The sequence below is a fragment of the Scyliorhinus torazame genome, chromosome 25, assembly GCF_047496885.1.
Source record: "Scyliorhinus torazame isolate Kashiwa2021f chromosome 25, sScyTor2.1, whole genome shotgun sequence".
NCBI lineage: Eukaryota > Metazoa > Chordata > Chondrichthyes > Carcharhiniformes > Scyliorhinidae > Scyliorhinus > Scyliorhinus torazame.
The window spans coordinates 8,780,699-8,804,348 of record NC_092731.1 but is presented as its reverse complement, the minus strand read 5'-3'; the positions used below and the strand labels follow the sequence as shown (position 1 = coordinate 8,804,348).

Here is a 23,650-nt window from a genome sequence, read left to right as displayed (position 1 = left end):
TCGCATGTGTGGGGCATCACCCCCCTTTATCTCCCAAAGAGGTTGTTTGATCAGCTTCAACAGTTGGGGCAATGGGAACGCGTGTAATGAAACCTTATTAAGTGATGCAATTAAAGAGAAGTTGGTCATTTTGTTCCTGTGTATCACTCCTCGTATTAAGGAGACTGGGAGTTAGAATCGTATAACCAGTTCTTGTTCTTGACTGGGATCTGATCGTTCTTTCAGGATGAAGCTATCTCAGCATTGGAGCTACAGAAGCTACTGGCAGAGATCCTGCAGAAAGCTGGTAAACACACTCGCTTTGTTGGGGCGGCGCATGACTGTACCTCAGAATAACGAGACACTCAGATAGCTCCCCCTCCAGATTCACCCAATTACAAGGACAGGTCGCATACACTGGACTTGTATTCGCTAGAGTAAAGAAGTTTAGGGAGTGAACTAATTTGGGTGTTTAAGATAATTAAGATAAGATAAGGGGCAGCACAGCGACACAGTGGTTAGCACTGCAACCCTAGCGCCAGGGACCCGGGTTCGATTCCCGGCTTGGGTCACTGTCTGTTTATCGACCCCCTTCCCTCGGGCAGGAGGGAGACCAGAACAAGGGGATTAACCGATTAACTATAACGTTCAGGAGAGATGTCCGAAAGCACGTCTTACACAAGGGCTGGCGGAGATTTGAAACTCTCTTCCCCAGTTTAGCAAACCCCTCCCTAAACCTCTCCGCCTCTCTCTGCCCCTTTGAGACATTTCTTAAAACCTACCTCCCCGATCAAGCTTTGGGTCACCTGTCCGAATATCTCCTTGCGGGTCTCAGCGTCAGATTTTGTTCTATGATGTTTTTGTGAAGTGACTGGGGCTGTTTCAGAATGTTAAAGGTGCTGTCTCAATATCAGTCGTTGTTGTTTTCTCATTCTAGGGCTCAATGAGAAGTGGGATGAGTTTGGCCTGGACGCTTGCAAGAGCCTCGTTTCCCTGACAGACGTATCCTGCTGTAGGGTGTGTTGTAGAGGCACCGGTCATGGCGATGGTTAATTCTTTAGTTTTACTATTTTCTCTCCCCCAGGCTTCAGTTTGATTCCTCAGGAGTAGCTGGAGAAGCGATTCCTCACACGCAAGGCTAGGGTGTCCCACTCGGCTGTACGTTAGTGCTAGCAGCGACACAGTTACTTTAACCAGGTTGAGTGCTTGTGGCCAATTCAAACGTGAAGGCAGTGCAACTGACACTGACCCTGTCTTACCACACACTTCCCAGCAAGGGGCGCTGAAGAGCAGCCAGGAGTGGAAGGAATGCTCGCTGATTTAATAATAATCTTTATTAGTGTCACAAGTAGGCTTACATTAACACTGCAATGAAGTTACTGTCAAAATCCCCTAGTCGCCATAATCCGGCGCCTGTTCGGGTACACGGAGGGAGAATTCAGAATGTCCAATTCACCAAATAATCACGTTTTTCGGGACTTGTGGGAGGAACCCGGAGCACCCGGAGGAAACCCACGCAGACACGGGGAGAATGTGCAGACTCCGCACAGACAGCGACCCAAGCCGGGAAACGAACCCGGGACCCTGGTGCTGTGAAGCAACAGTGATAACCACTGTGCTACCGTGCCGCCCTTTATTTTTACCCCTCAAGCCCATTTCATTGAATCATATGATAGAATCCCCTATAGTGCAAAAGGAGGCCATTTGACCCATCGAGTCTGCACCGACCATCTGAAAGAGCACCCTATCTAGGCCCCACCCTGTCCTCGTAACCCCACCTAACATTTTGGACACTAAGGGGCAATTTATCATGGCCAATCCACCTAACCTGCACATCTTTGGACTATGGGAGGAAACCGGAGCACCCGGAGGAATCCTAGACAGACACAGGGAGGGCGTACAAACTCCACACAGTCACCCGAATCGGACCCTAATCCTGGGGCTGTGAGGGTTAGGGTCACCACTGTGCCACCCAAAGGCAGTGCGCAAATTCTAGCGTCTGACAACCACGCAGAACCTTTTAAAAGTAAATATTTTTGATCTAAAACTCAACAGTACAAAGTAAGGAAGCAGCGTGTAGGGCAGGAGGGCACAACACGATAGGAGAGATACTCGTCCCCGCAGAGCTAACTCTGCGTACAGCGCTGAGATCGATATCATTGTCTGATAATCCAGATGGATTTCAGCAGCACCTGACGTCAGGAGGCATTCATGGTTACACAATGCGAAGCTCTCACGTGATTGGCTGTTCCCACCTACACCCCCTCCCCACGTGACAAAGTCGGAATTTGAACTGTGTTGTCTGGGCCTGTAACTGGAGACAGAATATTCAGTGAGGCCAACATGGGAACCTTGCCCAGAATAGCAGACATAGCTGCTCACTTACTTAAGCGCCCTGTTTGTGCCGCAGCTTTCTGTGTGAGCCACTTTTTAATATAATCTATAATATTTTTGGCATTCAAAGCTTTTCAAGCAATTTTGAGGCCTTCAGTTCGGGGCCTTTCCGAGGTTGACTACCCGGCTTTTCTCCGTGGTGTCTGCAGCCCTGCTACTGTTGGTGAATTCCATTTTGTTTAAAGGGGAAATTGGAGGACAGGGGTGAGCCTGTGTGCAGGGCCTTGAGGCCTAGAGCCTGACTGTCCCCCTTGAATGGGTTGGAAAATAGGTCAGGTAAAGTCTCCTTAGTCCCAGGTGACCAGAGGCTGCTTTCCTCTTTGAGGGGGGAGAGCTGATGGGTGGTGGTTTAACCTGAGGGTCACCACAACTCGAGGGTTGAGAAGGCGGGGCCTTCATGAATAACCTCAGTCGGTACAGGGATTGAACCCACGCTCCTGGCCTCACTCTGCTTCAAGAACCAGCCATCCTGAGCTAAACTGGCCCCCCGTGTTAGAGAATAACACTCAAAAGACGGGGAGGAAGCGAATATCTCTTTTCATTGGCAATTGATTGAGTACAAGCTTTAATAACGCTTCCTGTTGTCACATCTCTTGCTAGCTGAATAATTCCTTAACTTGGGATGAACTCAGAGACGCGGATTTGGAAAAATGGGATTTACAGAATTCAGTAACCTCTGGAGTAAAATTTGCCAGTGGACGGTGAGTCTAAAGAGAGCAGCAGAGTTTAATGTAACTGTACAGAGGAGGAGCAATGATCCAGTGAAGGCTGGGTGGAGGTACTGGAACTCATCTCCAGGAGCCTCCTGACTGTGCGCTCCAGGGCAGGGAACTGACCCTGGTGCTTCCCTCGTCTGTACGTCCTGGTCTGTACGTCCTGGTCTGTACATCCTGGTCTGTACGTCCTGGTCTGTACGTCCTGGCTTTGACCTGCTTGGGGCAGAGGCGGATAAGGGGAGATCTAGTAGAAATGTTAAAAATTATTATAAATCAATTGTTAAAACTTTGCTGGTTGCTCCCTATTTAGTCTATGCCCACCAGCAGAGACTGTGTAATCAGAACATAGTTTACATTAAGAAGTCTTACAACACCAGGTTAAAGTCCAACTGGTTTGTTTCGATGTCACTAGCTTTCAGAGCGCTGCTCCTTCCTCAGGTGAATGAAGAGGTCTGTTCCAGAAACATATATATAGACAGATTCAAAGATGCCAGACTTGGAATACGAGCATTAGCAGGTGATTAAACCTTTACAGATCCAGAGATGGGGTAACCCCAGGTTAAAGAGATATGAATTGTGTCAAGCCAGGACAGTTGGTAGGATTTCGCAGGCCAGGTGGTGGGGGATGAATGATATGCAACATGAATCCCAGGTCCCGGTTGAGGCCGCATGTGTGCGGAACTTGGCTATGTTTCTGCTCGGCGATTCTGCGTTGTTGCGCGTCCTGAAGGCCGCCTTGGAGAACGCTTACCCGGAGATCAGAGGCTGAATGCCCTTGACTGCTGAAGTGTTCCCCGACTGGAAGGGAACATTCCTGCCTGGTGATTGTCGCGCGATGTCCATTCATTCGTTGTCGCAGCGTCTGCATGGTCTCGCCAATATACCACGCTTCGGGACATCCTTTCCTGCAGCGTATGAGGTAGACAACGTTGGCCGAGTCGCAAGAGTATATAGAATTTAAAGTGCAGAAGGAGGCCATTCAGCCCATCGAGTCTGCACCGGCTCTTGGAAAGGGCACCCTACCCAAGGTCAACACCTCCACCATAACCCAGTAACCCCACAGTATGTACCGCGTACCTGGTGGGTGGTGTTCTCACGTGTAATGGTGGTATCCATGTCGATGATCTGGCACGTCTTGCAGAGATTGCCATGGCAGGGTTGTGTGGTGTCGTGGTCACTGTTCTGAAGGCTGGGTAGTTTGCTGCAAACAATGGTTTGTTTGAGGTTACGCGGTTGTTTGAAGGCAAGTAGTGGGGGTGTGGGGATGACCTTGGCAAGATGTTCATCATCATCGATGACGTGTTGAAGAGTGTGAAGAAGATGACATAGTTTCTCCGCTCCGGGAAAGTACTGGAAGACGAAGGGTATTCTGTTGGTTGTGTCCCACGTTTGTCTTCTGAGGAGGTCAGTGCGTTTTTTTTGCTGTGGCGCGTTGGAACTGTCGATCGATGAGTCGAGCACCATATCCCATTCGTACGAGGGCATCTTTCAACGTCTGTAGATGTTTGTTACGCTCATAGTTTACATTGGCATTTGCATGCTGAACAGCCCCATGTCCAGCTTGTCTGGCTTAAAAGCCTCAAGTGCAGGAGGCAATGAATCATATTTTTAATTTACAGTACAGAAACTGACCGTTCAGCCCCTCTGGTCGATCCCAGAAGATGGAGGGATGGAGAGTATTGCACTTTGCTGAACTCTTCAGTAAAGTTCAGCAAACACGGTGCACTGAGGTCATCCAAATACTGCTGCATGTATCATAACTCGCCTCGACATCCGTACAAACATTCTCCTCGTGTTTGCCGACCGACACTGCTCCCCAATCCCGCAGTACCTCCAATTTAAAATTCTCGTCCTCGTGTTTAAATCCCTCCCGAACCTCGCCCACTCCCTATCTCCCTACAGCTCTCCACTCCTCCAGCTCCAACCTCTTGCACATTACCGATTCCCATCGCCCAGCCGTTGGAGGTTGTGTCCATGGCCATGTGGGTCCTACGCTTTGGGATTCCATCCTTAATCCTCTTCACCTCTCTACCTTTCCTAAGATGCCCCTTTCTATCATCTAAACCCCGTGTATGACTGTCTTGCCTCCTAGCCTGCCTATCAAACGCTGTGCAAATCCAAATTGTTGCAGTTCAGGTTTTAATTCCATCACAGTAAGATTTTTTTTTTTTTTAAATCATTCATAGGATGTGTGTGTCACTGGCTGGGCAAACATTTATTGCCCATCCTTATAATAATCTTTATTATTGTCAGAAGTAACCTTACATTAACACTGTTGGGAAGTTACTGGGAAAATCCCCTAGTCGCTTGTTCGGGTCCACAGAGGGAGAATTCAGAATGTCCAGTTCACCTAACACGTCTTTCGGGACTTGTGGGAGGAAACCGGAGCGCCCGGAGGAAACCCACGCAGACACGGGGAGAACGTGCAGACTCCGCACAGACAGTGACCCGAACCGGGAATCAAACCCGGGCCCCTGTGTTAACCACTGTGCTACTGTGCCACCTAATTGCCCTTGAACTAAATGGCTTACTGGGCCATTTCAGAGCGGCAGTGAAGAGGGGAGGTAACAAAAGTGTGTCTCAGGCTGAGGAGGAGCAAGAGGAAAGTAGTAGAATTGAAATAAGATTCGCGGCACCGAGGTCCCAGGTTCGATCCCGGCCCCGGGTCACTGTCCGTGTGGAGTTTGCACATTCTCCCCGTGTCTGCGTGGGTCTCACCCCCCACAACCCAAAGATGTGCAGGGTAGGGGGATTGGCCACTCTAAAAATTGCCCTGAATTGGAATTATTTTTTTAAAATCCTAATTTAGGAGGTTTAGCTCCATCGTCATTGGAGTAATGCAGGAAAGAACAATAATTAACAAAGCAATTTACAAAAGAGATTCTACTAATTAATTGCACAGCTCAAGAAATTGCAATATAAAGTTGACTACTTTTGCAGCAAATAACCTTGTGCTTTTTCTTTCATTTTCTCCAGCGAGTGTTCAGTCAGTTCGATAAGAATGGATCAGGGGCCATGGACAGTCAAGAAATGTTCGGCGCCTTGCAATCAGCAGGTGGGGTTATAGAGCTAACTTCAGTTTTGTCGAGCAATGTTCTGAAGGCACAGGCGGGCGATAGCTGGCGGTGGTAGGGGGCGAGCACTGCAAGTTAACCTTGCATTTACTACCCAGCTGAGGTTAGATGGCCATTTCTTTCCCAGTGAAGTCTTTTCCCAAGCAGGAATGGATTAACCGGTCGGTGTCCTGGATGTGAACTGTTGCACTTGGTCCTTTTATCAAATCTTTAAATATCCGCGGAACAGAGTTGGATCTGACTTGCTCTGCTGGCGCATTGGTCAAGGTTTAATCTCCTGATTTTACTGTTTTTCCCTAGGATTCCAGGTGGATGAGTTCTTGATGCAGTTGATTGGGTTGCGATACACGGACCCCGATCTGACCTTCAGTTACGTGAATTTTATTTGCTGCCTGACGAGGTTGGACACTATGATCCGTGAGTACTTTTCTTCCTGCCCTCGAGTATGTGCGCCAGGCACCGTGCGAATGGCCTAATTCTGCTCCTATATCTTACATCTCGTGTGACTCCTGATGCAATCTGGTTGACGCTTAAATGCCCTCTGAAATGGCTTAGCAAGATACTCAGTTATATCAAACTACTTCAAAGTAAATAAGAAAAGAATAAAAACTGAACGGATCACCCGGCTTCGACCCAGGCGCTGGAAACAACAAAGGCAAACCCAGTTCTGTCGATCCTGCAAAGTCCTCCTAACTAACATCCGGGGGCTTGTGCCAAAGCGGGGAGAGCTGTCTCACAGGCTAGGCACTCAACAACCTGACATAGACATACTCACAGAATCATACCTTACAGAAAATGTCCCAGACACCACCATCACCATTCCAGGCAGGTGGGGCACAGTCGGGAGGGAGTTGGCCTGGGAGTCCTCAACATCGACCCTGGACCCAGACACTGCTATCACCATTCCTGGTTACGTCCTGTCTCACCGGTAGGACAGACCGCAGAGATGGTGGCACAGTGGTATATAGTCGGGAGGGAGTTGCCCTGGGAGTCCTCAACATTGACTCTGGACCCCATGAAGTCGCATGGCTTCAGGTTTAACATGGGCAAGGAAACCTCCTGCTGATTACCACATACCGGCCACCATCAGCTGATAAATCAATTTTCCTCCATGTTGAACAGCACTTGGAGGAAGCACTGAGGGTAGCAAGGGTGCAGAATCTTCTCTAGGTGGGGTCTTCAATGTCCATCGCCAAGAGTGGCTCAGTAGTACCACCACAGACCAAGCTGGTCGGGTCCTAATGGACATGTCTGCGACAGGTGATACATTTACTCTAGGAAGTAGCTGCGTTGTTGACTATCCCTTGTTGAGGTAAGGGTATTAAGAATAAACTGGATTCAGAAAGACCAGGATAAGAGTCAGGGAACCAGCTCTCAGTTAGTAAGCTGGTTGGTTTTGTTTTAAACAAGAGTCCCAACATTTCTATAGTCACTTTTCTGGTGCTAGCCACGAATGACAAGATTTACCGAATTCAAAACTGCCCGAATGGGATTTGAACTCCTGATTTCTGGGTTACTAACGCAGTTGCATGACCACAGGCCTGCCACTCTGCCTAATCCTGGGTGTGTTGAACCTAACCTTTGCTGAACTGTTTGACTCAGTTCCACAGGAGGGCACTCGCTCAGAAGCAGCCAGTGGGGAGCCAATCCTCCTCCGTGTTGTTACTCATGGCAGTGTGCAGAGATGAAATCTCTGGTGACAGTGTTACAACTTGTTCCAGACGCTCCACATTTACAAGGTGTGTTCACTCCAAAGAAAGGTTTAAATTCCATTTCAGGGAGCGTGACCGGGGCAGGGACCTGAGACGCTGATATGACACTGGAAACTTCTTTTTATAGGTTTACATATCTTCCTCCTCCACCCCGTAACCTCCACTTCATTGAGAATTTGAGATTTCTATTTAGGCTGTAAATGGGTGGATTTGTATCGCTGCTTTCAGGATAACCCAAAGCTTTCTACAGCCAATGGCGTGTATTTTGAAGCATGGTCATTGTTGTAAAGTAGGAAAGCTAGTAACCAATTTGTGCACAGCAAGCTCCCACAAACAGAGTGAGGTGAATGACCAGCTAATCGTGGTGGCGGCTGAGGAATACTTATTGACCAGCATGCCGGGGAAAGGTCAGAAATATGCTGTGGGATCTTTTATGTCCACTTGAGAGGGCAGGCTTTATCTTCTCCAACCTCAGGAAGTCGTACAGGTCACCCAACCAAGCTGCTACCCCCGGCGGCGATGCCGACCGCCACTCCAGTAAAATTCGCCGCCGTGCAATCAGAGAGGCGAAGGCCACGACATCGGCCTTCCTCCTCGCCATGAGCTCCGGCTTCTCTGAAACCCCAAATATCGCCACCAACGGGCCCGGGTCCACTCCCTCCTCCACTATCCTGGCTAAGGCCGCGAACACTCCCGCCCAGAATCTTCCCAATTTTTCACAACCCCAAACACATGTGAGAGCGTGATTCGCTGGCCCCCGCCCACACCTCTCATACTCGTCTGCTACCCCTGAAAGAACCCACTCATTCTCGCCCGAGTCATGTGCACCCTGTGCACCACCTTAAACTGTATCAGGCTCATCCTTGCACGGAAGGAGGTCCCGTTTACCCTACCCAGTGTCTCACTCCATACTCCCAATTGATCTCCCTCCCAACTCCCCTTCCCATTTCTCCTTGATCTTCACCAGTAGTGCACTGTGCGTGCTGCTCTCTTTTTATTTTTGCTTTCAACGCTCCGTCCCAACAAGGTGCTGTTTCATATTGACGTGACATTACTTCACTCTTTAACAATTAAGGGCCTTTGATTCTGAATGAACAACAATGCCATAGGAATGACCTTCAATCATCCAAAAGATAGTATGTACACGCCTAGAGTTGCCAGGCTGGATGCTGCGCATAGTTCTGCATCCTCCCAGCTCTGGCTGTAGTGCAAATAGAAAATGCTTATCTTAAAGGGAGGTGAAGGGTCAAGGCCCTCAGCGAAGGATACCACCAAGGTTAGGAAGTGAAGATGAGATAATTTAAGAGGTATCGATTACGTTGTTGCCAGCTCGAGTTTTAAAATGACTAGAGAGTTGCCCAGCGTTAGAAAGGAGTTAGTTAGGGAGTAATCTGTATCAACGCAATAAAACATCCCAAGTCAGGGCAGCAGGGCGGCGCAGTGGTTAGCACTGCAGTCTCATGGCGCCGAGATCCCAGGTTCGATCCCGGCCCCGGGTCACTGTCCGTGTGGCGTTTGCACATTCTCCCCGTGTCTGCGTGGGTTTCGCCCCCACAACCCAAAGATGTGCAGGGTAGGCGGATTGGCCTCGCTAAGTTGCCCATTAATTGGAAAAAATGAATTGGGTACTCTAAATTTATTTTTTAAAAATCCAAAGTCCCTTCACAAGCTCATTACAGAAATATTAGGTCCGATGCTTTGTTAAAGAGGTAGGTTTTAGGAGCGTCTTAAAAGGAGGAATGTGGGGGGCGATTCTCCCAGCCCCGCACCGGGCCAGAGAATCACCGGAACCACACCACCCCGCACCGGCGCGCCATTCTCCGAGGTGCGGAGAATTTGCACCGGCGCGTTTGACACGGCGCGGGCCGCCGATTCTCCAGCCCGGGCGGGCGGCGCGGCGGCGCGGAGAAAACAGAGTCCCGCCGGTGCCGTTCACCCCTGGTCGCTGCCGGCAGGAACTCTGCGAGAAGGGTCGGGGAGTGGCCTGTGGGGAGGGGGAAAGCGCTCCTTCAGCGGGGTGGGGGGGGGTGGGGGCCTCCGCGGGGTCTGGTTGCACAGCCGGCCCCGAACCCCCACGCCATGTTGCTTGGGGGCCGGCGCGCTGAAGAAGTCCCCCGCGTCTGCGGGGAGGCGGGAGCGGCATGAACCACCCCAGCGCCGTGCTGGCAATTAAAATCGAGGATACTCATGGGTCCAGAATTGGATGTGTGCTGCAAACCTGGAGCGCTCTAGGGATGGGTAATCTTACCGAAACAGCGGAGGGCAGAATGTGCAAACTCCACACGGACAGTGATCCGGGGCCGGGACCGAACCCGGGGTCCTTGGTGTTGTGAGGCAACAGTGCTAACCACTGCGCCACCGTGCCGCCCCCTGACAGATTTTTAATCCGTAAGGGAATCGAGGGTTATGGGGATTTGGCAGGAAAGTGGAATTGAGGATTATCAGATCAGATCAGTTGTGACCATGTACAAGCTGGGCCGAAAGGCCTGGTTCCATGCTGTAAACATCTATGACTATCTCATTGAATGGCAGAGGAGACTCGATGGGCCGAGTGGCCTACATCTCCTACGTCTTATAGTCTTATGGCCCATTCATTCTATGCAGTTTATGCTCCACTCAAGCCTCCTCCTATCTTTCCTTATCTAAATCTGTCATCAAGCACTGTTAATCAAGGATGACAGTGGTGCATTAGTTGGCGATTACCTTGATTCAGGAGATTAGGATGGAGAATCGGTTTGGGTGAGATGAGCAATAGTAGGGGACAGAGCCACTAATGGGAACGGTCTACAGGTCCCGTAAGAAAAACCTGTACGGGTGACTTTAATCTGCATATAAAGTGGGAGAATGAAATTGGCAGTAGTAACCAGGATGACGAATTCAGAGAATGCTTTTGAAAGAGTTTCTTAGAGTAACACATTCTACAGACAACCAGCAAGCAAGTTATAGAACATAGGACATAGAACATACAGTGCAGAAGGAGGCCATTCAGCCCATCGAGTCTGCACCGACCGACTTAAGCCCTCACTTCCACCCTATCCCCGTAACCCAATAACCCCTCCTCACCTTTTTAGACACGAAGGGGCAATTTATCATGGCCAATCCACCTAACCTGCACGTCTTTGGACTGTGGGAGGAAACTGGAGCACCCGGAGGAAACCCACGCACACACGGGGAGAACGTGCAGACTCCAAACAGACAGTGACCCAGCGGGTAATGGAACCTGGGACCCTGGCGCTGTGAAGTCACAGTGCTATCCACTTGTGCTATTGTGCTGTATATTAGACTTGGTATGTGTAATGTGACAGGATTAATTAATGATCTCAGAGTAAAGGTGTCCCTTGGTAGCAGTGACGTAATATGATTGAATATTTCATCCAGTTTGAAAGGGAGAAGAGTGGGTCGAAGACTAGTATTTTAAACTTAAATAAGGGCATCTATGCGGGTATGAAAACTGAGCTAGCTGAAGTGAATTGGAAAACTAGACTAAGGGGATAGATCAATAGAGAGGCCTTGGGGATATTTCAGAATACATGTATTCCTACTGTAAAGAAAAATTCTAGATGGAGGACCCACCATCCATGGTTAACTAAAGAAGTTAGGGAAATTATCAAACTTAATGAAAAAAGCACATAACTGCACAAAAATGAGTGGCAGATTATCTGATTGGTCAGAATATAAAGAATGGCAGAGAATGACTAATAGATCAATCAGAAAAAAGAAATTGGAGTATGAGAGGAAGCTAGTTAGAAATGTAAAAACAGATGGTAAGAGTTTCTGTGGACATTTAAAAAGGCAAACAGATAGTCCTCCAGAGAGTTGAGAATGAGGAGTTAGTCACAGATAATGAGGAAATGGCAGATGGAATGAACAAATATTTTGGAGGATCGAAAAATATTCCAGCAATAGCTGTAAATCAGGAGATGGAAGGAACTGAGGAACTGGGTAATATTACAATCGCAAAGAAACAGTGATGAAGCTGTCAGAAGACAGGACTCCAGATCCTGATGGACTCCATCACAGGGTCTTAAATAGGTGGGTAATGAGGTTGCAGACGCTGATGACCTCACATGATGCTCTTCCTCACAATTGGAAACATTAAATATGGAATCCAACACTATTTCAGTGACTATGACACTTCTCATCAATGGTGAATATTAGTCAAAGATAATGGATTTTGATTTTGTTCTAGGAACCTTCAAAATGATGGACCGGTTTGGAACAGGAGTGATTAATATCAACTATAAAGAGGTAATGAGGAGACTAGTTCACTTCAGTACCTTTAGATGCACCAGTATACTTTGCAGGAGGTGTATTTTGCCAATCAAATTCTTGATATAAATGGAGATACATTTTCCCGCTGTCAGTAGCCACATGCTGGGCTAAGTCCTGATGATCTTCCCTCTGCTTCCCCTGATCTCCTTCGTCTGACTCGCCCTCCTCACACTCCCAAATCAAGTTCCACCGCTTCCACTCCCATCCCCTCTGCTCCAGCCAAATGCAACTCAGTCGAACTTGAAAAAATCAACAATGACTAACTTTACCGCATGCAACTAAACTGAACTTACTTTTTAACGGCGCCAGTTTTTTGACTGATTACGTCCCTGTGAATTTCATTGGGAAGTTTCACTAAATTGACGGTGCAAATGATTGTTCTTGAGGTAACTTTACTCTGTGAAGAGGTTGAAGATATTATTCCAACGAAACGTGAGCAACTCACCAATTGTGTTTGTTTGTATGGAGCTATCGCTTCGCAATCTGGTTTCTTGAAACACAATCTTTCTGTTCCCTTTCCCTCTAGTGGCTCCAGATGACTATGTACAGCTAGGGTTCTATGACCCGTCCAGTCTCTCAACTGGAAAAGGAGCTTCGCACAAGAAGATTCAGAGAAGAATTGGGTGTCTGGAGACGGGTGGCAAATGGGGCTACACAACCCATTCAACCGTGCACACACCGCCACACCCAGTAAATAAATAGTAGATCCTTATTGATTACCTGCGGTGTTACCGTAATCAGCTCTGTGACCGCAGGGATGTAGCAGTGTTCAGAGGTAGTTGTCCAAGTCATTTATTCACCTTATCAACGCCTCATTCATTTAAACGTTTACTTGCTGCTTTTATAACTCAAGCTTTGTGTCAGTTGACCTAACTTTGTAGAGGGCAGCATGTGGCGCAGTGGTTACAACTGGGACTGCGGCGTTGAGGACTCGGGTTCGAATCCTGGTCCTGGGTCACTGCCCGTGTGGAGTTTGCACATTCTCCCCGTGTCTGAGTGGGCCTCGCCCCCACAACCCAAAGATGTGCTGGTTAGGTGGATTGACCACGCTAAATTGCCCCTTAATTGGAAAAGAAAAATAATTGGCGACTCTAAATTTATTAAAAATACTTAGTAGAGGCTCTGGCTCAACAGCTTGCATTCGTACAGGACCTTTAACCAAGCAAGACATTCCCAAGCTGCTTCACACAAGTGTTGTCAAACACAATTTGATACTGAGCCCTACAATGAGATATTAGAACAGATTGTAAAGGCTTGGGCAAAGAGATAGATTTTAAGGAGCATCTTAGAGGAGGAAGGGAATTCCAGAACTCGGGAATTCCAGAACTTGGGCCTTCAGATGCCCATCAGGAGCGATTAAAATTGAGGATACTCGAGAAGCTGGAATTAGATGGACACTGATATCCCAGAGGGTTGAAGAGATAGGGAATGGGGAGGCCATGGATGGGGATTTGAAAACCAGGATGAGAATTTTTAAATCAAGACATTGCTTCACCAGGAGGCAGTAAGTCATTGAGCACACACGTAATCGGTGAACTGGACTTGGTATGAATTAAGACACCGTGAATAGCGCACTCTCATCTAAATATGAAATTGTGAGTTCAAGGGGGACACAGCGGTTAGCACTGCGACCTCACAGCACCAGAGACCCGGGTTCATTTCCGGCCTTGGGTGACTGTGTGGAGTTTGCACTTTCTCCCCGCGTCTGCGTGGGTTTCCTCCGGGTGCTCCAGTTTCCCCCCAACAGTCCAAAGATGTGCAGGGTAGGTGGATTGGCCATGATAAGTTGCCGATTGGTGTTGAAAAGGTTAGGTGTGGCGCCAAGGTCCCAGGTTCAATCCTGGCTCTGGGTCACTGTCCATGTGGAGTTTGCACATTCTCGCCGTGTTTGCGTGGGTTTCACCCCCACAACCCAAGGATATGCAGGTTAGGTGGACTGGCCACGCTAAATTGCCCCTTAACTGGAAAAAACGAATTGGGTATTCTAATTTTTTTTTTAAACAATAAAAAAGAAAAGGTTAGGTGGGGTTACGGGGATAGGGTTGGGCCTGACCCTAGGTAGGGTGCTCTCTCAGAGGGTGGGTACAGACTTGATGGGCTAAAAAACCTCCTTCTGCTCTGTAGGGATTCTATGAAGTCCCACTCCAAAAACGTAAGAAAATCGTCCACACTGATATTTATAGCGCAGAGCTGAGGGAGTGCTGCGATATTGGAAGTGCTGCCTGTTGGGTATGTCGTTAATAAGAGGCCTGTCTGCTCAGGTAGATAAAGAAGATCCCATTATTCCAAAGAGCAGAGAAGTGCTTCCTGGTGTCCTCAATATTCATCCTTCAACCAACATCACTAAATGAAAACAGATTACCTGGTCATTCTCTTAATGCTGGTGTGCCAAATGGCTGATTCATTTCTTACACAATAATAATGACATAACAACAGTCTCTTGGTTACATAATGCACCGATAGGGAGATAATGGCTTCACTGGATCAGTAATCCAGAGGCCCCCAGGCTCTGGGGACACAGGTTCAAATCTCATCACGGCAACTGGTGAAGTTTAAGTTTAATTAATAAATCTTCAATTGAAAGCCAGTCTCAGTAAATGGTGACTGTGAAACTATCATCGATTGTTGTAAAAACCCATCTGGTTCACTAATGTCCCTTTAGGGAAGGAGGAAATCTGCCGTCCTTACCCGGTCTGGCCTACATGTGACTCCAGACCCACAGCAATGTGGTTGACTCTTAACTCCCGTCTGAAATGGCCGAGCGAGACACTCCGTTCAAGGGCAATTAGGGGTGGGCAGTAAGTGCTGGCCTTGCTAGTAACACCCACATCCCGTCAAAAAAATGTTTTTAAAAGTTTTCCTGTGTGTAATAAAAACAAAAATTGCTGGAATACTCAATGCAGACAGGGTGAGAGATGTGTGTGCATGATCTAGCCCCACTACTCCGCAGGCTGTACCGCTCATTTAAAAGTTTAATTTTCTCACCAAAGTGCCCAATTGTTTACCTTCTCTACTGGTGCCTCGAACGAAAGAGATTTTAATCAGACTTCTTCAATCAACTCAGAACAATTGCTTATCCATATATATTTTTCCAATTCGTTTTTTCCAATGAAGGGGCAATTTAGCGTGGCCAATCCACCTACCCTGCACATCTTTTTGGGTTGTGGGGGCGAAACCCACGCAGACACGGGGAGAATGTGCAAACTCCACACGGACAGTGACCCAGAGCTGGGATCGAACCCAGGTCCTCGGCGCCGTGAGGCAGCAGTGCTAACCACTGCGCCACCCGATTGCTTATAAAACAAAACTATATTTAACAAGTTGCAAATAACACACAGCTGTAATCGGGAAGTGTAACTATTTCTTCCTTAAGAATTCCCCCAGCACACGGCACAGACTCACACAGACAAACAGAGCCTCTCTGAAGATTTGAGCTTTGGAGGATGGGGGGTTTATAAAATGAAGGATAAAGTTCTGAGTCTCAATGCTGTCGACCTGGAATTCCCCTCGTGTGAGTTCCTGGTGAATGCCTGGGAGTTCTCACCAACAGGTCAGCTTTGCAAGTCCAAATACAGACCGGTTAGAGACGGGTGAGATTCTCTGACTACAGGTTGCTAGCCACACACACACAGCTTTAGGCAAGATAGAGAGAGAGTTCGGGAAATCTAGGGCGGGATTGTCTGGTATCCGGCAGGCAGACTGTACCAGCGCCAAAGAGCGGCGTGAACCACTCCAGCGTCGGGCCGCCCAGAAGGTGCAGAATCCTCCGCACCTTCGGGGGCTAGGCCGGCGCTGGGGTGGTTGGAACCGCGCCAACCGGCGCCGACGGGTCTCTGCTGGCCGGCACGAGTTGGCGCATGTGCAGGAGGGCCAGCGTGTTCCCAGAACCGCTGGTGTGATTCCTGCGCATGAGCAGTGGGTTTCTTCAAACCTGGGACCTCGGCGCCGTGAGGCTGCAGCGTTAACCCCACTGCGCCACCGTGCTGCCTATCCACAGTAATTTGCTTTTGCCTTCAAAACCGGCAGGTTCTAAGTTCTTTCTTTCTCCCATGTGATTTGCAGCAAAAGTTACCAACTTCTGCCTTTTCAGTTCCCCCCCATCAATTATAGTGATTTCAGTTCAAAGCAACAGGACTTCCCCAAGTACCATGCAGGTCAGGTGATTTCTCCCAGGTTAGCCTCCAAATGAAGAAATACTGCCTGGTCCTTCCATTTTGTCAAACAAAAATTCTGTTTTGGGAGATACGGACCGGGATTCTCTTGAGCCTTCACGCCGCAATCGTGTTTGGTGCGGGGGCGGTGAATGGGGCGTCAGACCCTCGATCTGGTCCGACGCCTTTGTGCGATTCTCCCAGAGAATCGCTGCCAGTCGTGCGAGGTTGACGCATCGCCAGTCGGGGGCCATTGAAAGAGGCCCCCGCGGCGACCCTCCGCCCGCAACTGGCCGAGTTCCCGCTGGCGTGGTTCACTCGTGGTTCCACCCGGCGGGCGCTCGGAGTGGCGCCTGTGGATACAGTCCACGGCCGCCCTGATGGATGGCAGGGGGGATCCATCACCGGCGGGCGGGGGCCTCCAGGACGGCCAGGCTCGCGATCGGGGGCTACCGATCGGCGGGGCCGCACGATCTGGGGGGGGGGGCCTATATTCCCGGGGCTGACCCGCTCTCTGGATCCGCCATGTTGCGTGATGCCGCCGCCTCAGGCGGCTGCCGCTCGCATGCACGGACCCGCGGCCAGAGGTGCAGGGCCCCGTATCGGCAGCCAGAGCTGCGAGGAGCCACTCCGGGGCCCTGCCAGCCCCCTGCAAAATGGAGAATCACTCTGGACTTTCCCAAGGGCGTGGGGACATAGTCCCATTATGAGAGAATTCCGCCCACGATTCTAACAGCATCTGTGGAGCAAGAAACAGCTTACATTTCAGGTCAAGATAACCGTCTGTTTCTGTCTCCACAGATGCTGCCTGACCGGCTGAGTATTTCCAGCATTTATTTATTTTATTTTAGATTTCCAGCATCCGCAGTACTTGGCTTTTGCACCAGGCCTGTGTGTGTCAAGTTCAACGCGGCCAATGACCTGTTACAATCTCAACAGGTTGAAAGCTGCCGTAATTAGATGTGAAGACACAGGAAATTGACCAATTCTCCCTCACGGGCTTTGAAGTGTTTCGTTTTGCATTGATTAAATGTTTGCATTGATTTACATTTTGCATAACAGGTTGTAACTATACCAAAGAATATTCAATAAAAATTGCATTGGAAATAAGATCACTAACATCCGTTTAAATTACTTTAACAAAGCTCTTTTTTCACTCTTTAAACACGTGCCAGGTTCGATTCCGGCTTGGGTCACTGTCTGTGCGGAGTCTGCACGTTCTCCCCGTGTCTGCGTGGGTTTCCTCCGGGTGCTCCGGTTTCCTCCCACAACCCAAAGATGTGCAGGATAGGTGGATTGGCCACGCTAAATTGCCCCTTAATTGGAAAAAATTAATTGGGTACTCTAAATTTATAAAATAAAAAGTAGGGTGCTCATTTCAGGGGCTGATGCAGACCCGATGGGCCGAATGGCCTCCTTCTGCACTGTAAATTCTATGATTCTTAAGGGAGCAGTATGGGTGTAGTCTCTCAGTACCCTGGTTAATATTTATCCCTCAACCATCAACAGTATATCAATGTATTTTGTCACTTATTGCTGTCTAAGGGAGTCGCCACGTTCAAACTACTCCTGCAATTCCCCGCAAAACACCAGTGACTATATTTCAAAGAATACTCATTAACTGAAATGCTTTGAGACTTGGTGAGGTCATTGTGGGTGCAGGTTTCTTCTTTACGTGGCCTCTTGGTGAAACCTGCTTTCACAAGAAATCTCCGTAGCAACCTTTCTAACAATCCTTGTGTAGAATTCGCTCTGGCTGATGGACATAGCTTCATTAAGCTTTCTCATTTAACACAGCAGGGAAAAGGTCAGTAATCCCATTCTGGTCGAAATTCCATTGTGAAATGTCACCAGTAATAACTATAATTTAAAGCTGGCCTGTTAGCTTATGGCGGCTCTCCAATAAGCGACAAGAGTTTAACAGGAAACAATGCTGACCATATTGGCTAAAATATTAAACATGGCCACCCTTGGATGTAAATAAATGGTTGATACTATTCAAAAGGAGGAAGCTCTCCTGGTCAATGTTCTTCACACAGACCATCATAAACGGACGATCGTCATTCGTTCATCTGCTGTTTTGGGACCTTGCTCTGCACAATTTGCTGACCCTATCTGAAACAGCAGTGACTACATTCGCTAATTAATCCGTTGGTTGCGAAGCACTTTGGAACGTCCTCCCGATTTGAATGTTGCTGTACAATTTCAACTTCTTCTATGAAGCAGAGATCTAATCCACATGTGGTGTTGATATTAGATATTAGAACATTACAGCGCAGTACAGGCCCTTCGGCCCTCAATGTTGCGCCGACCTGTGAAACCACTCTAAAGCCCATCTACACTATTCCATTGTCATCCATATGTTTATCCAATGACCATTTAGCAGGCTTTGACCTCAGTGCCTCTGTGTTGGGGACGGGGAAACTGGCCGGATGTTCCATCCCGGATCCTATCCGACAACACTTATTCAAGTGCATTTGTCGACATCAAATGAGGAGAGAATCGGTTTCGCACTTTGATCTGACAAAACCAGGTTGTTCCCAAAGTTACACTTATTTTTCCCCACAGGTCCCCAGAACTGTGGGTCCATTATTTATTGTCTCAACCATGGATTTGGTTTGCATTATGGAACTAAGAGGTAAATTTGTACCAGGTTCCAGGTTTGGTCATTTGAGTGAACTGAGTGGGCAATGGTGTAGGGGTCAAAAGAAGAACTCATTTGCAGGGTTATGGGGGAAATGCTGGGCTGTGGGGCTTTTACAAGGGGCCAGCACAAGAATGATGGGTCAAATGGCCTCCTCCTGTGCTAATTCTACAATTCTATGAGAATTGGACCTTGGTGCCTCTGGAGGAATTCCCATTCTCATTCACTGCTGACGCTTTCTGGAACGGGTGTGCAGCCGTGGCTTCCATCAAGTGAGAGCAGAATTGGGATTGGCCACGATGCACTTCATGGTAAAATAGCTTGTTCAGACATTTGTCTGAGCTCACATCATGGAGATGAGCTTCTGGAGGGCCGCTGGGGGAACTGTAGCTTTTGTATAAAACCGAACCGGGCAGAGGAAGAGAAAAAGCTGAATTTTGAAAACTGTATGGTCGTTGTGTAATTAAAGAATTTTATGGAAGAAGGCTTCCTCAAAGCACGGAGGCAGCTCGTCGGCCTGTCCCAAGATGTGTTTGAAGCCAGCAGCGACTAGGGAAAGAGAGAGAGACTGGGGGGGGGGGGGGGGGGGGGGGGTGCAGAGCAGAGAGATACACAATTCTAAGAGGTCCTAAAGGAAGGGGGGAGGAAACTCAGGAAGAAATATGAGGAGGAGAGGGAGCTGAAGGTTGTTGGAACAGTTAAAATCAGGATGGCTCAAGAGGCCAGAATTAAATGAGTGCAGAGACCTCTGAGGGCCGGAGGAGGTTACCAAGATAGGGAGGGGCAAAGCCAAGGAGGGATTTGAAAACAAGGTGAGAGTTTTAAAATTGAGCCATTGCTGAACTGGGAGCCAGTGTAGGTCAGGGAGCACAGGAGTGATGGGTCAACAGCACTTGATGTAAATCTGTGGACTGGAGTATGTGGGAAGTCATCCAAGAATGGGTTGGACGCTAAATCTAGAGGTAATGAAAACAGGAATGAGAGATCCAGCAGCAGAGGCCCGGTGGAGTTGGGAGATTTTACAGTTGTGAAAATAGGCGGTGTTAGTGATGGCTCAGTCGTGTGGCTGAAAGGTCACTTTAGCGTCAAGTATGACACCAAACTCCAAACGGTTTGGTTCACCCTCTGATAGATGTCACACGGAGATGGCCTCAGAACAGTGTGATGGATGCAAGAAGTTGATTTTTTTTGGCAATAATGTTATTAAAACCTGGGTTAAGATGCATACAGACAGCATGACTGCAAGAGCGGTGATTAAGACGCCGTAAGAGTGAGGTAATCATTTATTTGCAGGTGTAGTGTTCTGCAAATAAATCTTGACGACCATTTACTTGTTTACAGGTAGCTAGCTAATGGAATATTGTTTAGATTGGAAGGATCCCTGGGGTGCAGTTAATTTATGAGAGATATTGAGTGGGATTCACCGAAATCGGTGCGATGGCCCGACGCCGGCGTCAACAACGCACAAACCACTCCGGCGTCGGGCCGACCGGAAGTAGCAGATTACTCCGGGGGCTAGGTGGACGCTGGAGGGGTTGGCGCCACGCCAGCCACCGCCGAAGGGACTGCGCGGGTTAGCGCGTGCGCAGAGCCGCCGGCGTGGTTCCGTGCAGACCGGTCGGCATATTCTGGCGCATGCGCAGGGGGTTGTCTTCTTCGCGTAGCCCTACAGGGGCAGGCATGGGGGAAGGAAGGACTGCCCCCATGACACAGGCCCGCCCGCAGGTCGGTAGGCCCCGATCGCGAGGTCGGTAGGACCCCCCAGCACCCCCCTCGAGGACAGCACCAGTTGACTTACCTGCCAGGTCCCGCTGTGTGGGACCATTTCTAATCCACGCCGGCGGGACTGGCCAAAAACAGGCGGCCGCTCGGCTTATCGGGGCCCGGAGAATTGCCGGGGGAGCCGCTGCCAACGGCCCCCGACTGGTATGGCGTGATCCCCGCCCAAAAAACGGCGCGGAGAATACGGCAGCAGGTGTCGGAGCAGCGGGGTGGGATTTGTGCCGCCCCCCAGGGGATTCTCCGACCCAACAGGGGGTCGGAGAACCCCGCCCATTGTGTTTGGTGCTGGGTAAACAAGTCAAGGGAAATCTTGTATGAAGAGACAAAAGAATGCGTTATGCTTTTGGCTACAGATGATGTAGTTAATGGGAGGAGCCAGGTCTGTCTGAAAACTCAATTGGTACTAGAACTCTAATTGGAACAGAAGTCTTTCAGTTTGGTCCAGAAAGGTTCTCTCTCCAGAGAAAAACAATTAAATCCCTGGTTGTTAACTTAATTCATGAGTGGTATTTGATATCGATTGGTTTGCTTAATTGGAATATAGTGGCAGGTTTAGGAAATAAGTTACGGTTTCTTCTTCTCCTCTGTAAGAATTGTTGTAACTGTTAAATGTAGAGCTATTTCTTTGTTGCTAGTGTGGTTAATTCTGTTTAAATTAAAGTTTGTTTAAACATAAAAGGTACCTATTGGTCATTGTTATCACCCCTGGGGCAGTAACATTTCTCACAGTTTTACAAATTAAAAATAGTTGGGGTCTTGTCCGTAGTCCTTACACCAGCAACCCAAGCTGTGTGAATTCAAATTCCATTAAAATAAATTGTGGAAATGAATTCAATAAATCTCAACACTGGAAAGAATAAATAAGGAAAGCTCCTGGATTGCTTTCCAAGCCCAGCTGGTGGACTAATGTCATTGCAGAAAGGGGAATCCACCACTCCCAGCTGGTTTGGGCCTCCACGTGACTCCAGTCGCACTCTACGACGATAACTCTAATGTACTCTGATGTGGCCTAATAAACCACTCAGTTGTAAAAACAAAAACAAAATTGCCACAAAGCAGGGAGGGCCACTTCCACCTCAGGGCATTGAGTGACGTCCCGTGAAATGTGGGCGTACCAGTTTTGCCTGGATCCAAAGGACAACTTTTAAAAAAATTGTGTGGATTCTTTTTACCCAGTCTACTTAATTCAACAAAACTGCGCAAAGGCAGGCAACACGGTGGCACAGTGGTTAGCCCTGCTGCCTCACGGCGCCAAGGTCCCAGGTTCGATCCCGGCTCTGGGTCACTGTCCGTGTGGAGTTTGCACATTCTCCCCGTGTTTGCGTGGGTTTCGCCCCCACACCCCAAAGATGTGCAGGGTAGGTGGATTGGCCACGCTAAATTGCCCCTTAATTGGGTAAAATGGATTGGTACTCTAACATTTTTTTAAAACTGCACAAAGGTGTGTCACTGAACTTTACAATCCTCCAAACGCCCGATTACATCCCTGTGTACTTAAACAGCAATATGTAGTGGCATGAATACTCTGAAACCTGAATAAGTAACTGTATTACTCGCGGGCTGCATCTGCCTCTCATAAATATTCCAGAAGATCCACTATGTCAACAGTCGCTGTATGTTAATCAGGAGCAAGTTTGAGCTTTTATTCTTTCACATGCATTCAGCTCTTCGTATTTTCCTCCAATCCTCTTCTATCGTCCAGCGATCGCCCTGCCCGAGAGTGAAGTCTAGTTACACAGCTATCCCAGGGCAAGCGGGGTGCAATTCGCCCTGCCTTTTTTTAGGGCAGGTAATGAGTCCAGTTTTGGGGGCTAAACTCTTGCGTTTTAGCTGCATTCGAATCATATTCGGCAGGACATTCTGCAGAAGAGCCATTGGACTGAGACCATTAAATCCGGGAGGAATTTTCCAACTTTACGGCAAAGTGGCGCAGCGGCCGGGAATGCCGTCACGGAAGACGCCAAGCCCAACAGCGGTCTTCTCCATCGTATCGATTGGCTGATAGCTGAAAAACGTGAAGGGACGGGACCCACACCGTCACACTGTCAGGGTGGGCTCGAAGTCAGAAATTTAGGTTTCGAAAGACATCAAAAATTAAAAATAGAACCCCCCCTCTGCCCATGGAACACCCTGCCACGGAACACCCCCTAGCACAGTGCCAGGGGGCAGTGCCCAGGCATGGCACTCTACCCCCTCTGATTGATGCACTCACTTGAACTCCCCTACCCTCATACAACACGTACTTGGCTTTGTTGCATTCCAGATCATTTGACCCAGACGCGGCCTGACGTGCGATCTGTAAGGAAGCCCATTGGAGGCTGGCACCAAAACGATACTCCTTTTACCAAAAGCTCCCCAGCTTAATGTTTGATCTGGAATGTGCTTCCTGAACGCAAATAGAAGACAGTCACTTTCAGAAGAGGATTAGATAAATATTTGAAAAGGGGGACATTTGCAGGGCGAGAGGGAAAGAGCAGTGGGACAGAGAGCTGGCACAGGCGGGATGAACTGAATGGCCTCCTTCCATACTGTATGATTCTATTGGGTATCCAAGAGGAGGAGGATCCCAGTGTGTTCCCAGTCTGATTATAACAGCAAGTTGCAGCTCTCTTGGACCTTGAGCTGACCTTGTTACCCGGCTGTCACTGGCAAGAGTTCTCTGGGGCCATGAATGCTGCTCCTAGTCCGCCAGTACTAAATTGATGAGGACATTGGACAATTGCTACATGCCTGTGGTGTAAGCTGACTGTAGATTGCTCTTTAATTCAGGCATTTCCAATTTCTATAGGTACCTGTCTGTTATTTAATCACAAAGGGAGTTCTCTGCTTTACACCTGAATGTTTGAGTGACTGGATTTTTCTCCTCCATGACGTGGAGAGGCTCAAGTCAATTATAGCAAACCTCTCACTCTGCATTCACCAAGTA

The 23,650-nt window shown here is 48.6% G+C and overlaps 1 protein-coding gene across 2 annotated transcripts in view; it reads left to right on the top strand.

Moving 5' to 3' along the window:
* LOC140402289 (calpain-9-like) overlaps positions 1–17,408 on the top strand; it is a 39,209-nt gene extending 21,801 nt beyond the window's left edge. The window contains exons 14-20 of one of the 2 annotated variants that reach the window (XM_072489952.1): positions 226–286; positions 917–981; positions 3,006–3,074; positions 6,066–6,144; positions 6,464–6,580; positions 12,065–12,123; positions 12,674–17,408. In XM_072489952.1, coding sequence (XP_072346053.1) covers positions 226–286; positions 917–981; positions 3,006–3,074; positions 6,066–6,144; positions 6,464–6,580; positions 12,065–12,123; positions 12,674–12,700 — 477 coding nt within the window. In that variant the 3' untranslated portion in view covers positions 12,701–17,408. Of the gene's footprint in view, positions 1–225; positions 287–916; positions 997–3,005; positions 3,075–6,065; positions 6,145–6,463; positions 6,581–12,064; positions 12,124–12,673 lie in introns of both variants that reach the window. The other variant, XM_072489953.1, reaches the window with a different exon arrangement.
* The last annotated feature ends 6,242 nt before the right edge of the window (positions 17,409–23,650 follow it).